This window comes from Strigops habroptila, chromosome 17 (genome assembly GCF_004027225.2).
Source record: "Strigops habroptila isolate Jane chromosome 17, bStrHab1.2.pri, whole genome shotgun sequence".
In the NCBI taxonomy this organism is placed as follows: domain Eukaryota; kingdom Metazoa; phylum Chordata; class Aves; order Psittaciformes; family Psittacidae; genus Strigops; species Strigops habroptila.
In genome coordinates this window covers 4,319,538-4,340,376 of record NC_044293.2, presented here as the reverse complement: position 1 = coordinate 4,340,376, position 20,839 = coordinate 4,319,538, and the positions used below count along the sequence as shown (strand labels likewise).

The window sequence follows — 20,839 nt, the reverse complement described above, 5'->3', positions numbered from 1 at the left end:
TGCTTTTTTCCCCAACCTGTCAACAGCATCTATCGCAATAATCAAAATGTGGCTTTTTGACCCACATGAAAGCTTTTTTTTTCATAGGTATCTGCATGTGTTTGTGCAAAACCACTTCATTTTGGTCAGTGTTCGAGAAGCAGTGAAGTGGTGGGGTTTTTTCCTTACCTTTTAGTTATGAGAAATTGTTTACCGAAACTTGAACTGTCAGAAGAAACAACTTGCAAAAGCTGAGTACTCCTGGCTTTTTCCACTGGAAAATTAAAAGAAGATGTCGTGGAACACGTGAAATTTGGGTCTTTCTTTCTCTTCTTTTTTTTTACACATTATTGTTAGAAGCGGTTTTAAAACACAATGCCAACCGCTTTCTCTTTTCAAACGCTCAAGGCATGTTACCCAACCGCTCCATCTCTCCAGACCACTTTGTGAGGTCAGTAAATGCAATTCCTCCTCGTTTGGAGGCAGAAGTGAGGAAAAACTTATTTACTCAATTCCCAGCATCAGCCATAGGATGAGTCCGGCAAGTTGGTAGCAACATCATGGCACACCCTGACCCCGTGGCATTTGCCGGCCCCATCCTTTTGAAGGGGTGCAAAGGAATTTGATGTCAGAGGGTTGTCCCTGGTTCTGGGAAGCTCGGTGCCACCAGGGCGCTGGGAAGTTCCGCTTTTCTAGCGTCAGCAGTGGGGTTTCGGAGCTGTCCCGGTAGCCGTGGCCTGGCGGGGTGGTTAGTCACTGGGGCTGGTTTCCATCCCTTTAAGCGGCTCCAGATTTGAAGCTGGCTCTAAAGCTTGTGACTTGAAAGGCCCCAGCCGTGCGCCTGCTTTGCCTTTGAGCTGGATGACTCTTGCGTGTTCCTGCTTTCAAACAGCCCAGCCCTGAGCGGCTGGGGCCATATGGAACCTATGGAGTGACCTGGCTGGACCAGCATCACATCAATGGGGTGAGGAGGGAGCCACCAGCCCAAGCCATTTGACATCTTCTTCCTCGGCTTCCCCATGAGTTTGCTGGCTGCTGGTCCCGAGCACTAATTGAAAGCCTAAAAAGAAGGGAAAAAGTGGGGGGGGAAAGCCAGAGAAAAAGAAGGAAGGCAAAGGGAAGGGGTAGTGTGCCTTTAAACAGCCGTGCGCCAGCGTGTGTAACTGTGCTCTAATCTGGTGACTAATTTGGTTGCAAAGCAGCTGCCAAACCGGGGCCGAAGGCTCTTCAGGAGTCATCGGGTCCCTCCCTCCTTTCATCCCGCACCCCCCCAGCCGTCCCACCGCTCCCCATGGCAATTCATTTACTCATCTGGAGGGCACAGCCCCGGCGGTCTCTTGACTCAGCAATCCGGGGCCGATGGGAGCCGCGGGAGCGAATTCCAGGCAAGAAATAATCTCATGACTTGTCTCGGAAAAGATTGCTCTGAAAAGATCCCCTTACGGTCACGGAGCTGCTCCGTGCCCGCCCCTCCAGCACAGCCCTGACGAGGCTCCCGATTTCCCAACCTCAGGAGCCGGGGCAGTCGGCCAAGGCAGCCCAGGGGGACTCGTTGGATATGTTTCTCCCTTGGAAAAAGAGGGATGGATTCGGAGACAAGGGCACCCCGCAGCCATTGCCTGTCCCCCCCAGGGCACAGTGGTGTGTGGAGTTGGCTTGCCAGGGCAGGGAGCCCAGAGTTTGGGGTTGTGTTGATTTTTGGGTCATTCCTTCTTTTTCTTCCCTTATTTCCCAAGGAGGGGTTTAAACCCTTCCTTCATCCCCAGGCAGTTTGGGTTCTTCCATCAGTGTTTCTGCTTGGACACTTGGCATCACCTTCAGCAGGGCTGGCACCGTGGGTGACTTTAGAATCAGATTTATGCTGCTTTTGCCTATTGGCTTTTTTTCCTCCTGTCCTACATGTCTCTTGCCGGGGCCTTTTTTCCTCTCACCTTATCCCCATCCAGAGTCACTTGAGTCCCATCTCCTTTTGAAGGCACTTTGGGAGGGCCAGTCCCATGCCCAGTGCCTTCCCATGGAGTGAGACTAGATAAGGTTGGAAATCAAGTATGATTGCATTTGTCTGGGAGGACAGCTTGCTCCATGGGCAGGTAGGGCTGCTGAGCTGACATCTCTTGTGCCTCCTTCTCAACTGGGATCAAGGCTCGGGAGCACACAGCTCCTGGGGCTGTGACCGCAGGGCTGTGGGTCTCTGAGGGTGCCTGTCCACTGCAGTGGCCATGCTGCCTTTGCAGATGAAGATGCCTGGGGAGAGGAACCAGCCTCTGGAGATGAAGATGCTTGGGGAGAGGAACCAGTTTTTGGCTCCTGCTACCCATACGCTTACGGCCCCTTGAGCATCAGGAGCTGGGAGCTCCCAGGCCACCCATCCAGGGCCCTGCTGAAGCTCCTCCAAGCTTCTTATGGTTGGTGGAGGATTCCCAGAGTTCCTGGCAAGGGCTCCCTGCTCCTGAGTTGCCAAATGACGCCCCCTCCACCCCCTACTCCATTTGTGTCTCCTCCTAATAGCCTGTTGGCCTGAGCAGCCAAACTCAATCAGCCCTTTCACCATCTGCTCCCAGGCACTTCTGCCGGGGAAGGCTCGGGGCCAGGGAGGCTGTAATTCCTTAATAGCTTCCGGATGCTGCGTGCAGGGTGGATGCGAGTGTCTCAGCCTCTCTTTCCCCCCCCTCAGCCTTCACTGAGGTTTCCAAGCTCAGGTTTCCTCTGGGCAGATCCGAGCACCTCCAGAGCACTGCTCTGATTTGTCCCTGCCCTTCATTCTCCTGTCCCTGCAGGCTGAGGCCAATAGGTGACATAATCCCCATCCTGGACAACCCTTGGCACTGGGATAGGGATGACTGAAGCTGATGGGGGAGCCCAGTTCATCTTTGGCTGCCTTCCCCGGCTCACTCCCACCTTCTTCATCTTCCCAGGGTCAGTCTCTGCGCTGGTCCCTTTCTGGTGGGAAGTTTCCTAGAAGTAGGAGCTGGAAAAGAAGGCTTTGCTGGGGTTGATGGGGAAAACCCTTGTTCTCATGCCTGGGGATGGTTGATAACGAGGAGGTTCCATGGTGTAGCCCAGAAAGGGCAAAGCTCCAGAGCTCTGTGCTCAGCCTGGGCTGGAGAACTGCTTAATCTCAGGGCTCTTCACCTGCCTGGTGTGCTTGGGAAAATGCCCTTGTTCTTTGCCTTCGTTTCCTTGTCTGCTTAAAAAGAAATAATACTAGGCTTTTTCTCCCCTCACATTAAATGATGCTGTGGTGAGAGATGCAGCGAGGGTAGGGTAGTGCAGAGAATATTGCGAGCTACTTTGGTTTTGATTTCAGCTGCAGGGGCTGTTGTGTGCATTTGTGAGCTACAAAGAGGGAGGAGAGATGCCTTCGGAGAGGAGGGATCAAGGTACTTGCAAGTGCAAGTCTTGAGTGGCAGTAAATCCAGTGATGCAGAGAAGTAAATCCATATCTAGCGCAGGGGAATTAGAGGTATGTGGATCGTTATGCTACCTGCCATCTCTTGGCAGCTGCTGGCAGAGTTGACTATTTGCTCTGAAGAGTTATAAATATTTTTGTTGATTAAAGTGATTGATTATCCTTGCTCTAATATTATTTAGTCTGAGCAAACAGTGCTGAGATTTACCAGCCGCGCTCTGACCTCCCAGCCCTGATCTGTTTGCAAAAGCCTGTGCAATTATTTGTTTGGTTTCGAAGATAAATACCCTCATCTCTCTTTCTCTGGTAGCTGCAAAGACAACTGGGCAGCTTAGCCTGATACGGGAGGACAGACCTGGAGTCCTCCTGTGTGGTGGCAGAAAGGGACGAGGTGGTGAGATGGGAACCTGGTGGTTGCCAGGTGAGGACATGGTAAAGCTCTTGGGCACGTTCTCCTCCTCTGCACATACTCGCTTTGCTCATCGAGTGCAGAGCCAAAACACTCCCTGCTGCATGGAGATGCTATCAAAAGCCCAAGAAGGGCTTTCTCTGGTAAGGCCTCTGCAATCCATGGGGGACGTGATACGCTTCAACTTGCCCCCTCCCGTTGAGCAATCGGCCGCGGGGTTTTTGCCAGCTTGGCTGTGTGTCTGGCTGGCCTTGCCCTGAAGGGAAGGGTTGGCCAGGAAGGCTGCGGAGGTGGGGTTGGATGGGATGGGCGGCAGGAATCTGCAGCTGCAGAGGGATGTGGCAAGCTTCGCCCCCGTCCCTTGCTGCCCCAGGGCAGCGTGTGTGCTCCGGAGGTGACCCTGAGCTGCCTTTGGTGCTTCCTCGTCATCAGCTTCATCCCTTCCGCATCAGCGGCTTTCTGCTCTCTGCATCATGGGGAGGTGTCCTGGGCTTGAGGAATGCTGTAGGAATATCAATGGGCACCTTCCAACAGGCACTTGAATCGCATGGACACCACCAATGTGTTTCCAGCCCTTCCAGCTTTAACTAACGTTCTTGGTTTATGAATGAGAGAGCTGGTGAGTGGAGGACAGAGACTTTGATGTGGATGGAGATATTTTAGGGGTTGAACATCATCCTTGCTTGAGGGCACTTCAGACTGTGTCCTGCCATGTGGTACCCTCGTGTCTGGTGTGACATGGCGTTGACTCAGCCTGGGGGCAAAGGCTAAGGCCAGGGTACAGAGAGATCAGTTCATGCATGTCTTGGGCTGAAAATCGAGTGAAGGTTGGGGAATTCCTTGTGATGGACAGATTGGAGGTGTTTGGCTGAGTGTCTGCATGTCTAATCCCTTCCTGAGGCAAGGATAATAGAGGTTTCTTTTTAGGACCAGTGTGTTCCCATCAGTGGAGTCCATCTACATCAGAAGTGTGTTGGATCATGGTCAGGGCAGCACAAGTAATTGTGGTCTTGATTCTGGGCATGGAGTCATTTCACATGGCTGCAGATACGCAGTGAAATCATCCCAAGCTGTGAGGTCATGTGTAGCTGCTTACAAAATGCATGGACACGGCATGTTCTTCGGGTGTGTTTGAGCCAACTTAGAGGGGTTGGGATCTCTTTGTGGGGTGATGAAAGAGCTCAACAAGAGTGAAGGTTCCTCAGCCCTTACCCATACTGCGGGGGGACAGCCCTGCCAAGAGATCTCAGGCATCCCTTCTCTGACAGCGTCTTCCTGACACAATGTACTGCCAATTAACCTCAGCCCTTGCAGTATCTCTGCTTTCCCATTCTGGGAAACTCTCACGTGCGGTTTGGCAGCCCTGTCCTTCCCCAGAGCAAGCAGCTGGAGGTGTTGGAGCTGAATCCCCATTGCGTGTCTGTCCGTATCCCTAGGTGATGAAGGAAAGGGAGATTAATACCTGGAGGAGAGAAAAGGGGCTCGTTTGGATAGAGAAATACTCAGTCTGAACTGCTCCGCTGTGATTACAGTAGTACCTTGGTAGCATCCCATGTGTTAATCTATGTTAGGGTACTGGGATGCCTACAGGAAGGCTGGAGAGGGACTTCTTACAAGGGCATGTAGTGGCAGGACAAGGGGAGATGGCTTTAACTGACAGAGGGGAGATTAAGATGAGCTCTGAGGCAGAAGCTCTTCCCTGTGAGGGTGCTGAGGCGCTGGCACAGGGTGCCCAGAGAAGCTGTGGCTGCCCCATCCCTGGCAGTGTTCAAGGCCAGGTTGGACACAGGGGCTTGGAGCAACCTGCTCTAGTGGAAGGTGTCCCTGCCCGTGACAGGGGGTTGGAACAAGATGAGCTCTAAGGTCCCTTCCAACCCAAACCAGTTTGTGATGCTATGATTCTGTGATGCGTCACTTCATTGAAGAAGCCAGACATGGCATCATCAGCCAGAGATTTGAGGTGAGAACAGCAGAAGTCCTGCTTTTAACCTGGCTGGAAAGAAATTTATGCTCACACAGGGTGGGAAGCACAGCGTGGAGATGTCCTGGACCACTGTCTTCTCTGTTGGGTGCCAGAGCCCAGTTGTGGGTTTGCTTTGGGAGGGCTCAGGCTGTGCTCCTGCGGCTATGGAAGCCTCCATGGTGGTGAAGCCAGCACCGGGCTTTGCAGGGCTCCCAGCCCAACCCATGGAGAGCAAGGAATTTCAAGAGGCTTCTGGTCCCAGGCGTAAGCCATTCAAATACCTCGGGCACCCTTCCAAGAAGCAAATGAGTAGTTGTTTGATGGGGATCGCCGGGTTTGGGGAGCTTTTTTCTTTCTTTCCTCATTGGTCTTAAGCAGTTTGAGCTTTGCTGCTGGTACTGGGCTGTGAGGAGTCGGGTTTTAGCCGCTTGTTTGCAGAAGAGCATCTCCTGGGGCCAGAGCACTGATACACGGGCATGACCTGGACTTGCAATTTGTGCTTGACCTCCTTTCAGTCAGGGCTGGGTGTCCATTACAGGCTTTGCTGAGCCCACCCCGCGCTCCCATTAGTGCCTGTGTGCCTGTGCCTGGGGATTAGAGCTCTTTAGCAGTGCGGTTAGCAGGGATTAGAGCGAATTATCGCAGGGGAAGCATGTCTCATAGCATTGCACGAGGCAGGGAGCGTTCCTCCCAGCCCTGCTGAGGGAAGATGGGAGGCAAACAAGCCTGGGAGCGAGATGCTAATCCTGTTTTCCAAGGGGACGCCCCTGCTCACATGATGTTTGACTGGGAAAGGCAATAAGGGCCTGTCCGCTGCAAGAAGAGGCTTTTTGGCTCCCGAGCAGGGAGGGTTTGGGCACGCAGAGGTTGTTCCTCGCTGCCTTTGCGTTGGCTGCAACTCCTGGTCCCGGCTATCTCTGGAGTGCTGACCTGGAGCATGGGTTTCGTTAACCCCGGGCTCTGCCGTCAGGTTGCACAAGGTTTTAGTTGCGATGCTGTTAAATCTAAAGCTGCAGAAGGTGTTTTGAAGCTGATTCAAGAACGTTTGCCTTTGCAAGGGTGGGTTGTGTTGAGTGGAGCGAAACCGCACCGGCCTCGGAGCACAACCTCACCTCTGCTGCCGCTTTGTCTTGATGGAAAATCTTTCTGCTGACTGCTTTGCATAGTTCTGAGGAGCGTTGTTGAGCTGTGGTCACGGTCCCCAGCCTCAGAGGTGGCTGCATCTCCTTGGTGCTTGCTTTTCTCCATCAGTGCAGCTGAAATGGGGAGGATGGAGCGAAGCTCTCCGCCGAGGGAAGCCCTGCTTCGCGTTGCTGCAGGAAGATGATCCATAGGTCCCGTCCCTGCCTGCTGAGGCTGGGGAAACTTTCTGTAACTGCAGCGAGCATTGACTCAAACCCTGTGGTTTTGCTTAGCTTAGGTCCAGGGGTTTCGCTCGTGCTTCTTTCCCTCCTCTCCCCCACAAAAGTGGGAGGACGGAGTGAGCTGACCACCCTGCGAGCTCCTGGGACTGCTGGGAATGCTGCTTTCCCAGGATTGCCGTCCAACACCCCCAGTATAAAGCTGAGAGGGAGAGAGGGAGTGAAAAGAACCTGAAGGAGGGCAGCAGGCTTAGAATCAGGATAGGGTGCTGAGGCGCTGGCACAGGGTGCCCAGAAAAGCTGTGGCTGCCCCATCCCTGGCAGTGTTCAAGGCCAGGTTGCTTGGAGCAACCTGCTCTAGTGGAAGGTGTCCCTGCCTGTGGCAGGGAGTTGGAACTGGATGAGCTTTAAGGTCCTTTCCAACCGAAACCAGTCTGGGATTCACCTGCCAGTGTTGCTGCCTGGTTCCTCCCCAACTGCAGGATACCTAGAGCCAAACCAAACCCTCCCTCACCTTTTGGTTGCTCTGTGCCCAGTTCTGTGGGCATCTCCCAATGCATGCACCTAAGTGAGGGTGTCTCCCTTTTACAGAGGGGTGCAACCATTTACACTAAAGCATGAGGCCCAGTGGAGCATCCTGATATCTCACCCTCATCATCACCTTTCCCCTTCCTCCTTCCCTGTGATGCTCTAAGTGCTGAGAGCCCAAACTTGGAAGAAATGCATTTAGGGAAGACAGTTTTCAGGCCCTTTATTTAGGGGAAGAGCTCGCCCCTATGACACACCACATCTCCATAAGAAAGCTGCTGAATGCCGGAAGAAAGCTGGCTTTGTTGTGCTTTCTGCAGGCTAAGCAGTGTGGGCTTTTGGTTTCCTCTCTTGTTTTTCTCTTGAAGCCCAGCTTTCATCTCAGAGTATTTATTTTTCACTGCTCGAAGGAGAAAAAAAGAAGAATTATTTTTCTTTTTCTTTCAAAAAGAAATATATTTATTTTAAATTAAAACAGCAAATGCCTGTGCCTTTTGTGCCATTCCTTGCAGGGGAAAGCAGGGCTGGTCTCTGGTGAGTTGCTGCAGGAAGGGGAACCAAATCTCGCCTCCGTACTGCCTGGTCCAATGCCTCTCTGCTCCCATCCCATCCCCACATCCCCAGCAAACACCTCTCCCTGTGCTCACCCGTTCTCCCCATCCATCCTTGCTTCCCAGATTTCCCCCTGTTCCCTTTTATTCAAGCTTTCTGCCCTGTTTTCCCATTCCCCTCCCCTTGATTTCACTGCCCTTCAGTCCGAGGAGCCCTAATTGGAACAGGCCGGCTCCTCTCCCGCTTCCTGCGTGGGAGTGAGAGGCAACGCTTGTGAAAACAGTTCAAAAGTGCAGGCAAAGTTTTAGCCTAATCCTGCCTAAATAACAGGGGGCTCAGCCTGGGGGTTCTTTGCCCGGGTGTCCCTGCTCCAGAGCGGGGGGCACGGGGGAAAAGCGGTGGTGGAAACCTGAGATGGGGAGATGATGCTTCCCTGATACCCGGGCTGCTTCCGTGGGGAGCGTGGGAAGGGTCTCGGCTCCCGGCCCCCCTCTCCTCAGCCTCCTCTTATCCTGAGAAAGGTTTCTCGGCTGCTGAACCCTGCTGTTGGGAATGCTTGTGTGTGTTTCAGCTTCTCCCATCGCTAGCTCTGACATGGGTTTGGGCCTTGGGAAGGCTGGGATGGAGGGGGATTGGAGCGGCAGGGGACAAGCTTGGGCAGCTTTCAGCTTGGTGTGGGCTGGAGATGAGGTGTCTTAGGGCTTGGTGGTCGTGGGCTTGCAGTGGGCACATGGGAAAAGGATTGCAAAGCATCTTAGAAACTCTTCTGCTCCATCTCGGACATCGAGTAATGGGGGGAGATCGTGGATAGTGGACACCTCAATGTGGAGCAGCACTGGTGTCATGCGTGGGGGCTTAGAGGAGGATCTCAGCTAGCTCAGGGCTTGGAGACTGAGATCTTTTGAGGGAGACAGGCCCATATTGCTGCCACCCCTGGATGCATAGTCTCATAGAGATGACTTTTCTTGACTCTCTGTGAATGATCTGGTTTGAAACCAACACTCATCTTCTCCCAAACGTGTCCTCATGCCTCTTCCAGGCCACCAAAAGGCCAGAAATCCTCCTGACACCAGAGTGCTGCGGGGTTAGTCTGAGGTCTGGGAAGGGCAGGATGAGGATGCTGGGCAGGGAGCGGGCTTTTACCTGTGACAACATTGCAGTGGGTTCCTGACCTTGGTGTCCATCCATCAGAGCAAGGGCAGGAGGAGGCCACCGGGTCAGGTACATCCATTTACACACAGGCTCCTGGGTAAAAGAGCAGGGACCAGGCAAGGACACACTGGGAAAGAGAGTGAGTGGCCGAGGGGAGCTTTAAAGAGGCATTGACCCCGAGTGGAAACTCGGGTGAAAAATGACTTTGCTCCCATCCTCCTGCTTGGAGCATCTTGGTTTTTTGTTCCCTTTGCTGCCATTTGTTTTGCTTATGCAATCAGATGCTAATGCTTTGGCGTGCAGCAGGGCCGCTTGCGTTTTAAGGTCAAAATCCCTGAAGTTTGTAAATCATACTCCTTTAAAAAGATCAGATGCATGGAAATAGTTTATACATGTGGAGCCTGGTGAGAGCACAGCGGGAATGTGGCTGGGAGATGAACTCAGTGATCTTGACCTCCTCGTCCATTTGCTGGCTGGTTTTCTCTCAGGCACCACATCTGTTGGTGCAACACCTAATAGGAGTTGGGTGGTGGGATTTGGGCATGAAGCCCACATAGGGATGCAGTGCTGGCTCTTGGTAGTGTCAGGGTGGTTGTTATCCTCTTGCCTTTCTGAAGTCCCATTGCCAGGAGAGCTGGTGGAAAAATAGGGTCTGGTTTTGAGGAGCCTCTGGGCTCTCAAAATGAGCCCTTCTTGCTTTGGAAAGCTGCAACTAAGGTGAATAGATGTCCCTTTCTGCCTTCCCACCGTGCAAGTCAAATCACAGACTGGTTTGGGTTGGAAGGGACCTTAAAGCTCATCCAGTTCCAACCCCTTGCCACAGACAGGGACAGCCCCACTGCTGCACTTGCTTTTCAGGTTAAAACCCTGACATTTCTAAACTGAGCTCAGGCGTAACAGATGGGTTTGATGCTGGCTCCTGCTTCTCCACGTACATTTCTCCCGAGCCCATGTGTGTGCATGCCTGCGAGCGTGTGTGTGCTTTGTGGACAGCAGGAGGGACACAAAAGGAGATGTTTTATTTGTGCAAGATTTGATTAAAATCTTGGAAACAGGTTTCAGATGGTGGCGAAAGCTGAAACCGGCAACTGAGCCTGAGTGGCTTTTGTTACCAAAATGCTGCTCCACTCTGGCCTTTAGGCATCCCAAACCGAAGGCAAAGGGCTTGTCTGTGGGTGCTGGAGGACATCACCAGGGCTTAATTCTCCTCCCTGGGCAGTAACTCCTGCACTCAGCAAAGCTGCATCAAGCAGAGCCAGGTAAAGCCCGTTGTGCTCCCTGGACCCGCAGGGATTCACGAAGAAGATGATACTTAAGTAAATCCAGTAAATACTTAAGTAAATACGTAAATTAAGTGAAATCTCAAAACCAACAGAGGCAGAATTTGGATTAAAAATTCTGTCCTTGCCATCTCTTCCAGGTGACATGTCCACAAACACGCATGTAGGGCTTTACAAACACTCTTTGTTTGACACATACGAGCTTTTCTATCGACATGGGACGCTGCTGACTCAAATAAGGCTTCTGCAAGCGTTTGCAGGCTTGGGGCTTTGGGGCTGTTTTGTCTTCTGAAGAAATGTTAACTGGTAACCATGATCTAACAAGAAAAAGAGGAGATGATGTTTCAAAAGCCGAGCACAACGTTGTTTGGTGGAGAAGCCTTGAAATGGACATTCTGGTTTATTTTGGGGTCTAAATAGAAACCCCCTTGTGGCACTTTGCGTTTTAAACTTGAAAACAGACTGTTTGCTTCTCCGGTGACCTCTCCCTGGGAATCACTTTTAAGTCTTCCCTGTTTTGACATTGTGTTTGTGCAAAGCTCAGGGTTCACCTTACTAAACCGAAACCTTATCCCCCGCTACTGAAAAATTGATTCACTGGGTATGTACAAACCCAACTAACCCAACCTGAATCCTGCTGGAGAGGATGGGGGGGACCCATAAGAGGTATTTACTTGTGTTGTAAGTAAACCTCACCTTGCCCTGCTGCTTGTATAAGGAGACCACCTCCATATAGGTTTTTGCGAGTGATTCAGTGTTCAAATTGGGATTAGAAATGTTGTTTAAGCCCAACTTTGACTCATCTTCGCATAGCACCCTGGAGCAGTGAACTGCTGTTTAACCAGCCGGCAGAGGGGAGCGGATTCCTGGGTGGTCCCTGTAACCACAGAGCACGGAAAAGCAAAGCATTAAAATGTAACATGAGGATGAAGGGAAAGGGGCACTGAACCACTTTCTCCCAGTGTTATCTTGGCGCGGCAGATGGAGAACAGAGATAGTGAGGGTGGCTGCTCGTTTTTCCATGCCCTCTCCAGCCAAATCCAGTAAATAATGAAGTGTAATTTGCCAAATAGCCTTTGAATGCATTATTTGCTTTCAAAGGTCCTGATACTTCCACTGTGGCAGGCAATCCTTGATTTATGTGGTGAGGTTAGGGGGAGGAATCGGGTCCCAAGAGGCTTGGTGTTGGGAATTCTACTACTAGTGCAATTCCTTCAGTGTCTTGCTGGCTAACTGCAAATGGGGGTGGGGGGGGGGTGGGTTTGAATGTCTTTTACTTGAGGACAATAGGTGGAAGGTGCAAAGATGGAGACAGACAAGTTGCTCTGTTTAGCTTGGCGGTGGAATTGCATTTGTTGCATCCAGCTGATGATTTGGGGATGCTGTGCAGCGTGGTCAGCCTCAGCCTGTGCTACAGAGCTGCACATAGATGACCCAACCCCCATATTCCCACTTGCCAAAAAAATCCCAGCATTGTGTTGTTTGGACTTTAAATGATGCCTGTGAATTTGGCTGGGGAGGACCTGAGTGGAGCGGGAAGCTCAGACTGGGAATCACAGAATCACAGACCAGTTTGGGTTGGAAGGGACGTTAAAGCCAATCCAGTTCCAACCCCCTGCCATGGACAGGGACACCTTCCACTAGAGCAGGTTGCTCCAAGCCCCATCCAGCCTGGTGGTTCAGACAGAGGAGGGTTTCCTTCAAGTGGTTGCTTTTATGAAACCCTTTGGCTATAGATACCCACCTCCTTCCACATGAATTGGAAAAAGGGGAAAAAAAAAAAAGAAAGGAAGAGCTTTGCTTCTCATCAGGACGTACTCCAAGGCCTGGCTCTTGGCTCCATGCTCTCCCATGGGGGTGGCTCAGCGTTGTTCAGTGACTCACCCCGAAACGCATCGCTCCGTGCCATGGGCTGTGCATGATGTAACTCTGTGCTAATGTGGGATTTTCCAGCTCTTTGTTTTCCCTCCCTTCTCAAATGGGTTTTCTGCCGGTTCTTCGTCCTGCCCCGGCCTGCTGTCAGCTTTCTTTTTCCAGAACTGCTTTAAAATTAGTGTTTTCCTTTTGCTTTTCTTTGGAGCAGGATGCCCAGAGGTAGAGTGGTAATTGGGATGCTTTTCTCCCTGCTTTCTCCTTCACACTGGTGTACGACTCTACCTTCCTTGGTGTCTGGATCTACTCAGTCATCTCCCAGGTTCCAGATGCTACCTTAGATGATGAAGCCCAGTAGGATGGTGTCTGGAAAGGACTTTGGTATCACCGTCAAATTGCCAATAACACATTCACAGTTGGCTTGTAGGGAGACCATGCACACCATGTCACCCAGCTTACTAGACATGGCTTGTTTATGCCCTTCAGTACAGGCTTATTTATAAGCTCAAGGTTCTCTTTCTTGTGTTTCAGAAGCCTGCTCATGGACTTGCAGGGTTTAAGTGTAGGGTTGGAGGGGTTTGGGTGTGAAAATTCCAGAAGAAAAGAGGATTTCTTTGTTTTTCTGACAGTTCAATGGCCAGCACGACTCCTGTCATCTTTCCCAGTCCTGTGTACTTATGGCTGTTTTTCTCTCCTGCTTCTTTCAGATATGGAATGTGCGGATGTGCCTTTATTAACTCCCAGCAGCAAAGAAATGATGTCTCAGGCCTTGAAAGCCACTTTCAGTGGCTTTGCCAAAGAGCAGCAGCGGCTGGGAATCCCCAAAGGTAAGACATGGTTTCCCAGTGAGAAGCTGTGGTAGCCACAGAGATTGTGTCCTACCACTTGCAGACTACGCTTGTGTGACTGGTAGTGCCTGTCTGTCCTGCTAACTTCTGCTCCTGCACCTTTGGGCACCTGCCTCTTTGGAGGCAACTGCAAGACTTCCATCTCCACTACATGGAGAAGCAGTAGGAACCCTTTTAATAGAGGCTGATGACAGGAAGAAATGGAGAAAAACGGGTGGGAGAAGGGGTCAGAGAACTGGTGGGATTTTTAAAAGTCCCACACAAATCCAAGCTCATTCCTTGTATGAAATATGTCTGCAATAAGGCTGATCCAAACTGTGGGAATGATGTTCCACCGTCATCTTTTATCCGTATGCCAGTGGACTGCCAATCTCTATAGGACGAGGCCGTGCAGTGCAGCAGTAGCACCATCTGTGTCCTGTTCTCCTGGGCAAATAGCTTGTGGTTGCTCACTAATGCATCTCTTCTACCCCTCCTCATTGCAGATCCCCAGCAGTGGACGGAGACGCACGTGCGGGACTGGGTGATGTGGGCAGTGAATGAGTTCAGCCTGAAGGGAGTGGATTTCCAGAAGTTCTGCATGAACGGAGCTGCCCTCTGCGCCCTGGGCAAGGAGTGCTTCCTGGAGCTAGCGCCTGACTTTGTGGGAGACATCCTTTGGGAACATCTGGAGATCCTGCAGAAAGGTGAGTCCTGGAGTCCCCAGGGTGAATGACTCGCGCCATCCTGGTTAGCCTGATTTCGGGCCTTTCCAAAGACCTTGGCTCGTAGTCTGCCTCTACAGTAAGGTGTTCACCTTGGGCTTTGATCTCAGCCAAAGCAGCTTTCAAAGCCCAGCTTCCCAGTAGGATTTCAAACGGGCATCCCAACCGGTAGCGGGCAATGCAAGTCCTGGCACTGCTTCAAAGAGGAAGAGTGTTAGTGCCGGGTGCTTGGCAGGAATCCGCAGTGGGCAGGGGCGCTCTGCCTGCCTGGAAACAACAGTGGGATTTTCCAAAGCATTCTTCTTTGGCTTGTTCAGCTCCTGTTGTGAGTTTTACTACTTCCTTCGGTAGAGCTGGGTACAACAATACCACCAAAATCCCACCCTCATTTCCCAGCTGTGATTGGAAGCTGCTTTGTTTTGTTTCATGTCTCAAATGGCATTTTCCCCACAGGAAAAGCCACCTCTGCCAGTCCCTGCATGACAGCATCAAGGGCATTAATTTTCACTGATCTGGGGACACAGACAATCACACATTGATTTTGGGTGTTGATTTTCACAGTGTGCGGATGCCCAAGCAGCACTTAGCCTGGGATGGTTCCTAAAGAGCGGGTGAAGAGCTTAACACATTTAACCACGAGCAGAGGCAGCAGCAAATCTGGGCTCCTTTCTATGCAGAGCAGTTTGCTTTCCTGGAATATCCCTTGCACTGTCAGACCGACCCTGAGTGCTTGTCAGGAAGGGGAGGGGTAACAAAGTTATGCCTTCCAGGAAACCATTGACAAATGGATGTTAATTGCTGAGTACTAATTTTACTGCTACCTGTGGTTTGCAGAAAGTAAACATGGTTCTTCCCAGGGCCTGCATACGACAGGCTGTTACTCTGCTCTTTGATTCTATATCTGTTCTCTTCTTCTCATTTTGCATATTTTTTATGGAGTGCTTATATCAACAGCAAGCAGCTTAACTAAACAAAGCAAAACGTTGTGGTCAGTCCAATTTCTCCTTGCTATAAGCCCTCACTTGGAGCCCAGCTCTACCTTCCCACAACCCTTCTTCAGTTGTTTGTCCCACTGGAGAGGGTGACTGAGGCATCAGAGCTGGGTTTGCAGCTCCTTCCTGCAGATTCCCAGGGCATGTTGGTGAGCTTGGTGCTGTGGTTTCATGGAGAGGTAGGGATCGTGTTTCCTATCTCCGTAGCAGAGGTGCTCCAGCCCTCGAAGCATCTTCGTGGCCTCTTCTCGCTTGAGCAGATCCACAAAGCACGAAGAGAACAAGGTTTCCCCAGGCTCAACCATGGAGCCAGGGTCCAACTTGTTAATCCCCATCTCTTCCATCTTCCCCAGCCACCCACGATCATCACTTGGGGATGTTGATGCTGGGAGTGGTGGTTAACCCCAAAATGTTTGGCTTTACCTGTAGCATCAGGTCGTGCTGGGACAGGCTGTGACCTTGCTAACACTCCTCCCTAGTGAGCTCTTTCTGCGAGTGACTCATGTACCACAGGGTTTAAAAAAGGCAGCAGATGGGTGACTTTTCCCTGCATGGATTTGGGTGTTTTCAGGCCTATTTTTCCCAAATTTCTTCTTAAAATAACCTCTTCAGTTACCAGCAGTCAGCAGTGCCCTCCACTTGACTGTAAGCGTAGCTGAAGGTTGCTCTCTTTCTCTGTGGTCACCCACCCTGCCCCTTGACAGACACTGTGGGGAGTGGAAAAGAGCGTTTCTCATTAGGTCTCTGTTTGCACAAACCCTCCTTTTGTTAGGGAATATTTTCCACCCTGCAATCCCCAGGAGAGAGGGACAAAATTAGGCTCCTTCCAAGCGAACCTGCGTTATCTTCGGTTCGTTTCTTTTCAGCCTCAGCAGAAATAAACATAACCCGGAGTGGTCTGTGTGTGTGTGTTTTATTTTGGTTACCCTCTGCAAAGAGAAGAAAGTCTCCCATGCCGGTATCTCAGCCCACATACCGTGCTGGAATGAGTAAGGTGTTAATGGAAAAACTGGTCAGGGGAGCAGCAATGTGGCTTTTACATGGGCTTGGCGCTGAATTTGCTTTCCCAGGACTACCAGAGTGCTCGGAAAAAGGGATGGAAAATGGGGAATCTATGCTTTCATGTGCTACCTGCTCTTTCTCCGTGATTTATGCCTATAGAAAGGTAAAATGCTGTGTGCTGCCCCTGTATACACAGCGTGGTCTGTATCAGGAGTTGGGTGATGGACAGTGTGGCAGAGCATTTTTTGAGCATGGGATCTTCTATCTGCTGCAGGTGCAAGGTAAAAGGTGCTGAGTAGGCTGGGAATTATTATTGTTTGGGGTCATAGGAGCTGGTTTTGCATTACCCACTCGCTTGCACGCTGCTGGTCTAGAAATAGGGCCTTCTTCAACAACTGTCCTTATATGGTGGAGTTTCTTCATGTGCTCATACATGTGCGATAAGCAATCCTCAAGAGAATGAAAGACAGCAGAAATTAAGGCAAGCAAGGAAATGATGCAACTAGTATTTCAGAACTACCTGGAGCCTCTGATTGAGAAAGTTGTTGCTGTTTGGTTTGGTTTGGTTTAGATCTGGGGCGTTCCTGCAGCAAGAATTCCCAAAGGGACCCAAGTGCATCACGCACTTGTTTGGGTGGGATTTCAGCTCCTAACTCGTTTGTGTTCCTTTGAACATCCCAGCGGAGAGGGGCGAGAGCATTTTAGGAAGTTCAGAGCTCTGTGTGTTACAGCAAGCCTTGCACAGCGCGATGTGCCTATGGACATGTGACATTTCCTTCCTTTCCTCTTTGCAGAAGAGGTAAAACCGTACCCAGCAAACGGAGTGAACACAACATACCCAGAGTCCCGCTATACTTCAGACTACTTAATTAGTAAGTCACAATTGTCGGTATCATTCTGGTGCTTTTCCAGGCATGAAAGTGTCACCTATTAGAGATTTGTCTGCATCACACGAGGACTACATCATGCAGTTGTTGCTCTGTCATGGCAGAGCATGCAAAGTGTGTGACTTTGTCTTTCCTAGTGGTGGTCTTGGTTTATTTACGAGCCATGTGTATTATTTTGGTGCCTGCATTGAGATGACACAGTTTGACTTTGCAAGCACTGTTTCTTTGAAGCAGACCTGAAAAGTGACCTCAATACTCCAGAAAAATGGGGATTTTAAAAAACTTACTAAAAAGGGGCAGAAATGGGGGAAGAAGGCTTAATTCTGAATTGCTAGGTGGAAGCCTAGCAATGAAAGGGCTGAATCATTGATTTGGGCTCCTGCACTTCCCATTTCCATTACTTTGGAGATGTTCTTTAAGGGCATTTGAAATCTGTATTTCATGAACCAGCCTGAAAACCCCAACTCCCCTAAATTGGGATTCCAGGCTCTGGCCAGTGAGGAGAGGTGAGTCTGAAAGTGATTCATCTGTTACAATCATCAGTGAGACTTCTTTGCCCTATATCTCCTTTGCTGAGGCTACACTCTTCGATTTTCCAGCTTTTCCCCACTAGCAGCTTGCTTGAGAGGAGTTTGTCGTAATGCGCATTGATGCTGGTTGAGGATGTCTTATTTCTTTAAATTGCTGCAATGACAAGACACCATCTCTCTGTAGCTTTTAGAAACCTTCCTCAATATTAGCGCCCAATTGTGCCAGGTATTTTATACCCAAAGGCAGTCTCCTCTTGCACTGCAGACTTCAAATCTCACTGTGCTGGGGGAGTGAGCAATGTTCTGGTTTCTCTGAGCTGTTTGGGTTACTTTCTGACACTCTCGTTCTGCCAACAGCTTATGGCATCGAGCACGCACAGTGTGTGCCTCCCTCCGAGTTCTCCGAGCCCAGCTTCATCACAGAGTCCTACCAGACCCTCCATCCCATCAGCTCGGAAGAGCTGCTGTCCCTCAAGTACGAGAACGACTATCCCTCGGTCATCCTGCGTGACCCAGTGCAGACGGATTCCCTGCAGACAGACTACTTCACGATCAAGCAAGAAGTAGTAACGCCAGATAACATGTGCATGGGACGTGCCAGTCGAGGTAAAGTTGGGTATCTCCCAGGGTTTGGCTTGGATTCTTGCTGTTCTACCTGTATCAACCTAAGTGTTGCTTCCCTTTCTGTAGGAGATAGTGCTTTGGGGCATCGAGGGAGCCATGCAATGCCAGTAACAAAGCCATTTCCCAACATATATGTCTTGCAAGTGAACTCCCAGATGGCTTCAAGCCCTCCCTGCCTTTCTCTCCAGGGAAGACATGAAGGAGTTCTTTCTTCTCTCTACTCTGCTGCCTGTTTTTACAGCATCTGCAAAAATGTGGCATTTTTGGCTCTGTACTTTGATGTCAAACTCGAGTGAAGCTGAAATAGCCTTTAAGGTTATTAGGGAGGACAGGCTGCTGTGTGGTGGTATAAATCTCATTTCCTAGGAGAGCAGGCAAAAGCCCACAAATTCTTTTACAAGTTCTCATCAGGAATTACTGTCCGAGGCCTTAAAGGGTTTTACATTTGATGATCCAAAGTCTTTATCCATGATCTTCATTGATTTTGATGGCTGCTTGCTTGAACTGATAATCTGTTCTGATGAACCCAAGCCCTGTGCTTTGTTAGGAGATGCAGATGTCATGGGTTGAGTCAGCAACAAAGCTGAAGGGACCCCCTGAATCCTTGTGCTGCAGCCCTGCATCTCCAAAGAGTTATAGGTACATGATTCCTGTTTGAGATGATGGGATTTAAACACCTAAACACTTCTGAGGGTCTGAGCCCAAATACCTTTTCAATTAATGTTATTAAATTCTGTACACATGGGGCCCAGATGCCCGACTACTTTGTCATTAACACAAGGCTGAGGATCTGGCTCATGGTTTATATTCAAAGGCAAAGTTTAATCCATAGAGCTCAAAGTCACTTACAAAGGGATATCATTATCTCCCAATTCCAGGTAGGGAACCTGAGGCATGGGGAAGAGATGTGACCTGCTTGCCATCGTGGCCTGAATAGAATCCAGGTGTCGCCATGCCTCACGTTCATTATAGTAACGTGTTGCTGTGAGCCAGGTTTGATGTTGAACATTTAAACCCATTCATCCAGCTCTCAGAGCTGAGGATGTTTTGGCTCCCTGTGCAAGCCGGAGCCCCTGTGCAGGTCTGCATCGCACATGTGTGCTCAGTGGAGCTCGTTTTAAGTTCCTCATTCTTCTCCCAAGCTGGGAGAGCTAATGACAGGAAAGTTATTATTTGTATTATTACCTCTGCTTCTGCTGCTGGCTCAGTGTTAATATGAGAGAGGTGACTTGGATAATACAAGGGCAGTAGTGTTATAATTTTAGGTAAGCTTCTCTTTCTGGGCTTGTTTTTCTGGCTCTCTTTCATCAGTGTCTTTCCCTTTTCTTGACCTTTTCTTTAACACAGGTGATTTCATAATAATTCTCATTGAAATGCAATGGTTCAGGCACGCTTTTGCAATTGTACCTTGAGGCTGTTCTCACTGGCAAGCCTAAAAAGGCTCCAGGGGAGGGGAGAAAGAGCCCTTAACTCAGCACTGGGGACCAAGGGCCCCTGGTGTTAACAAACACTCTTAACATACTGATAGCGGCTGAAGAAGTGCAACAGGCTGTGGCTGTGCTTACACTAACCTACCTTTCAGCCATGTAGAAGGGCCTTCGGGTGGCATAAATCCTTAATATAAAGCAGAGTCTGGTTAATTTATGTTTACCTACTTCTTTACCTTCCACTGTATTAAAAGGTTAAGGTTAGTCTGTCACCAGGTCAAGCTCTTCATCAGTTTGACGTTCAAGATGAAGGTTTTCCAGACAGTCGCCTGTTGTCTTCCTTTGTGTGGGCTTCAGGAGTTAATTTTGGGGTCCCATGGGAGTTGTTTCCCTCTGCCTTATCAGTGAGGGCATCTGGTTGGAAGGTGTAGCAGCCAAACCCTTTTGTTTCTCCCGATTTTTCCAGCTAGATCAAATTTAGGTGTATTTTCAAAGGATTGCCAGCAGAATCAAGCCAACGGATCCCAACTTCATATGGTCCTGGGCCAGCAATCAGTGCAGAGCCCACAGTAGTTGAGTCTTTCCAGAGCAAGTGCTCTTCAAACTACAACACAGCAAGTATTTGGGGGATCATGCCAGCGTCCTTCCACGTTCCTGTTCCTCTGGGATTTACTCTCTGGGCCCAGGCTGCGGGTGGCTTTGCCAATGGAAATTTCTCCAGGAGTTCTTGCACAATCCCAGCAGCTGTTTTTAGCCCGGTTTGGGAAATTAGTGAACTTGAATGATCCTGTTACGCTCTTAGTTTGTCAGTAAAGATGTTGAGCAATCAGCAGCGTACGAGAGATCAGAGAGAGCAATTTCAGTTTGTTCTTTGGAGCCTATTTTAGCTCTCTGGTTTAAGTACAGAGGCTATACTTATGCTGTCTCTAGTGGGTGTAAGTCAGCATAGCACTGCTGAGGATTTGGCCTCTCATGTTCTGGTCTTTACTAAAAATACCCCAGAGAGTAGCCTTGATACAACCCAGCTGTGCTCACCTTACCAGAACTGGGAAAAGAGCTGTTTGAGCTCTCAGCCTTTTGCTCTCCTTCTCCATCAAATCTGCTGCTGTTTGGGGATTTGGGGGGTGGAAGCTAGTCGTAACATATGGCAATAAAAGGCGGCTGTAGAGTTTTGTAGGAAACGTCAAAAGTAAAGAAGCTGGGTGTCCAGTGCTGGCAGATGTGACTTATTGGAGACCCAGAGCTTTCAGCAGCAAGAGCAAGAGGTCCTGGAGTGCCCATATTTAGGCACTTGAACTGAACCTAGAATATCTGTCTCAA

At 50.1% G+C, this 20,839-nt stretch overlaps 1 protein-coding gene across 1 annotated transcript in view; it reads left to right on the top strand.

Annotated features, from left to right (window-relative positions):
• ETS1 (ETS proto-oncogene 1, transcription factor) overlaps positions 1-20,839 on the top strand; it is a 45,892-nt gene that overhangs the window by 9,118 nt on the left and 15,935 nt on the right. The window contains exons 3-6 of the mRNA XM_030505372.1: positions 13,213-13,332; positions 13,839-14,039; positions 16,846-16,923; positions 17,826-18,074. Of these exons, the coding sequence (XP_030361232.1) occupies positions 13,213-13,332; positions 13,839-14,039; positions 16,846-16,923; positions 17,826-18,074 (648 nt within the window). The remainder of the gene's footprint in view (positions 1-13,212; positions 13,333-13,838; positions 14,040-16,845; positions 16,924-17,825; positions 18,075-20,839) is intronic.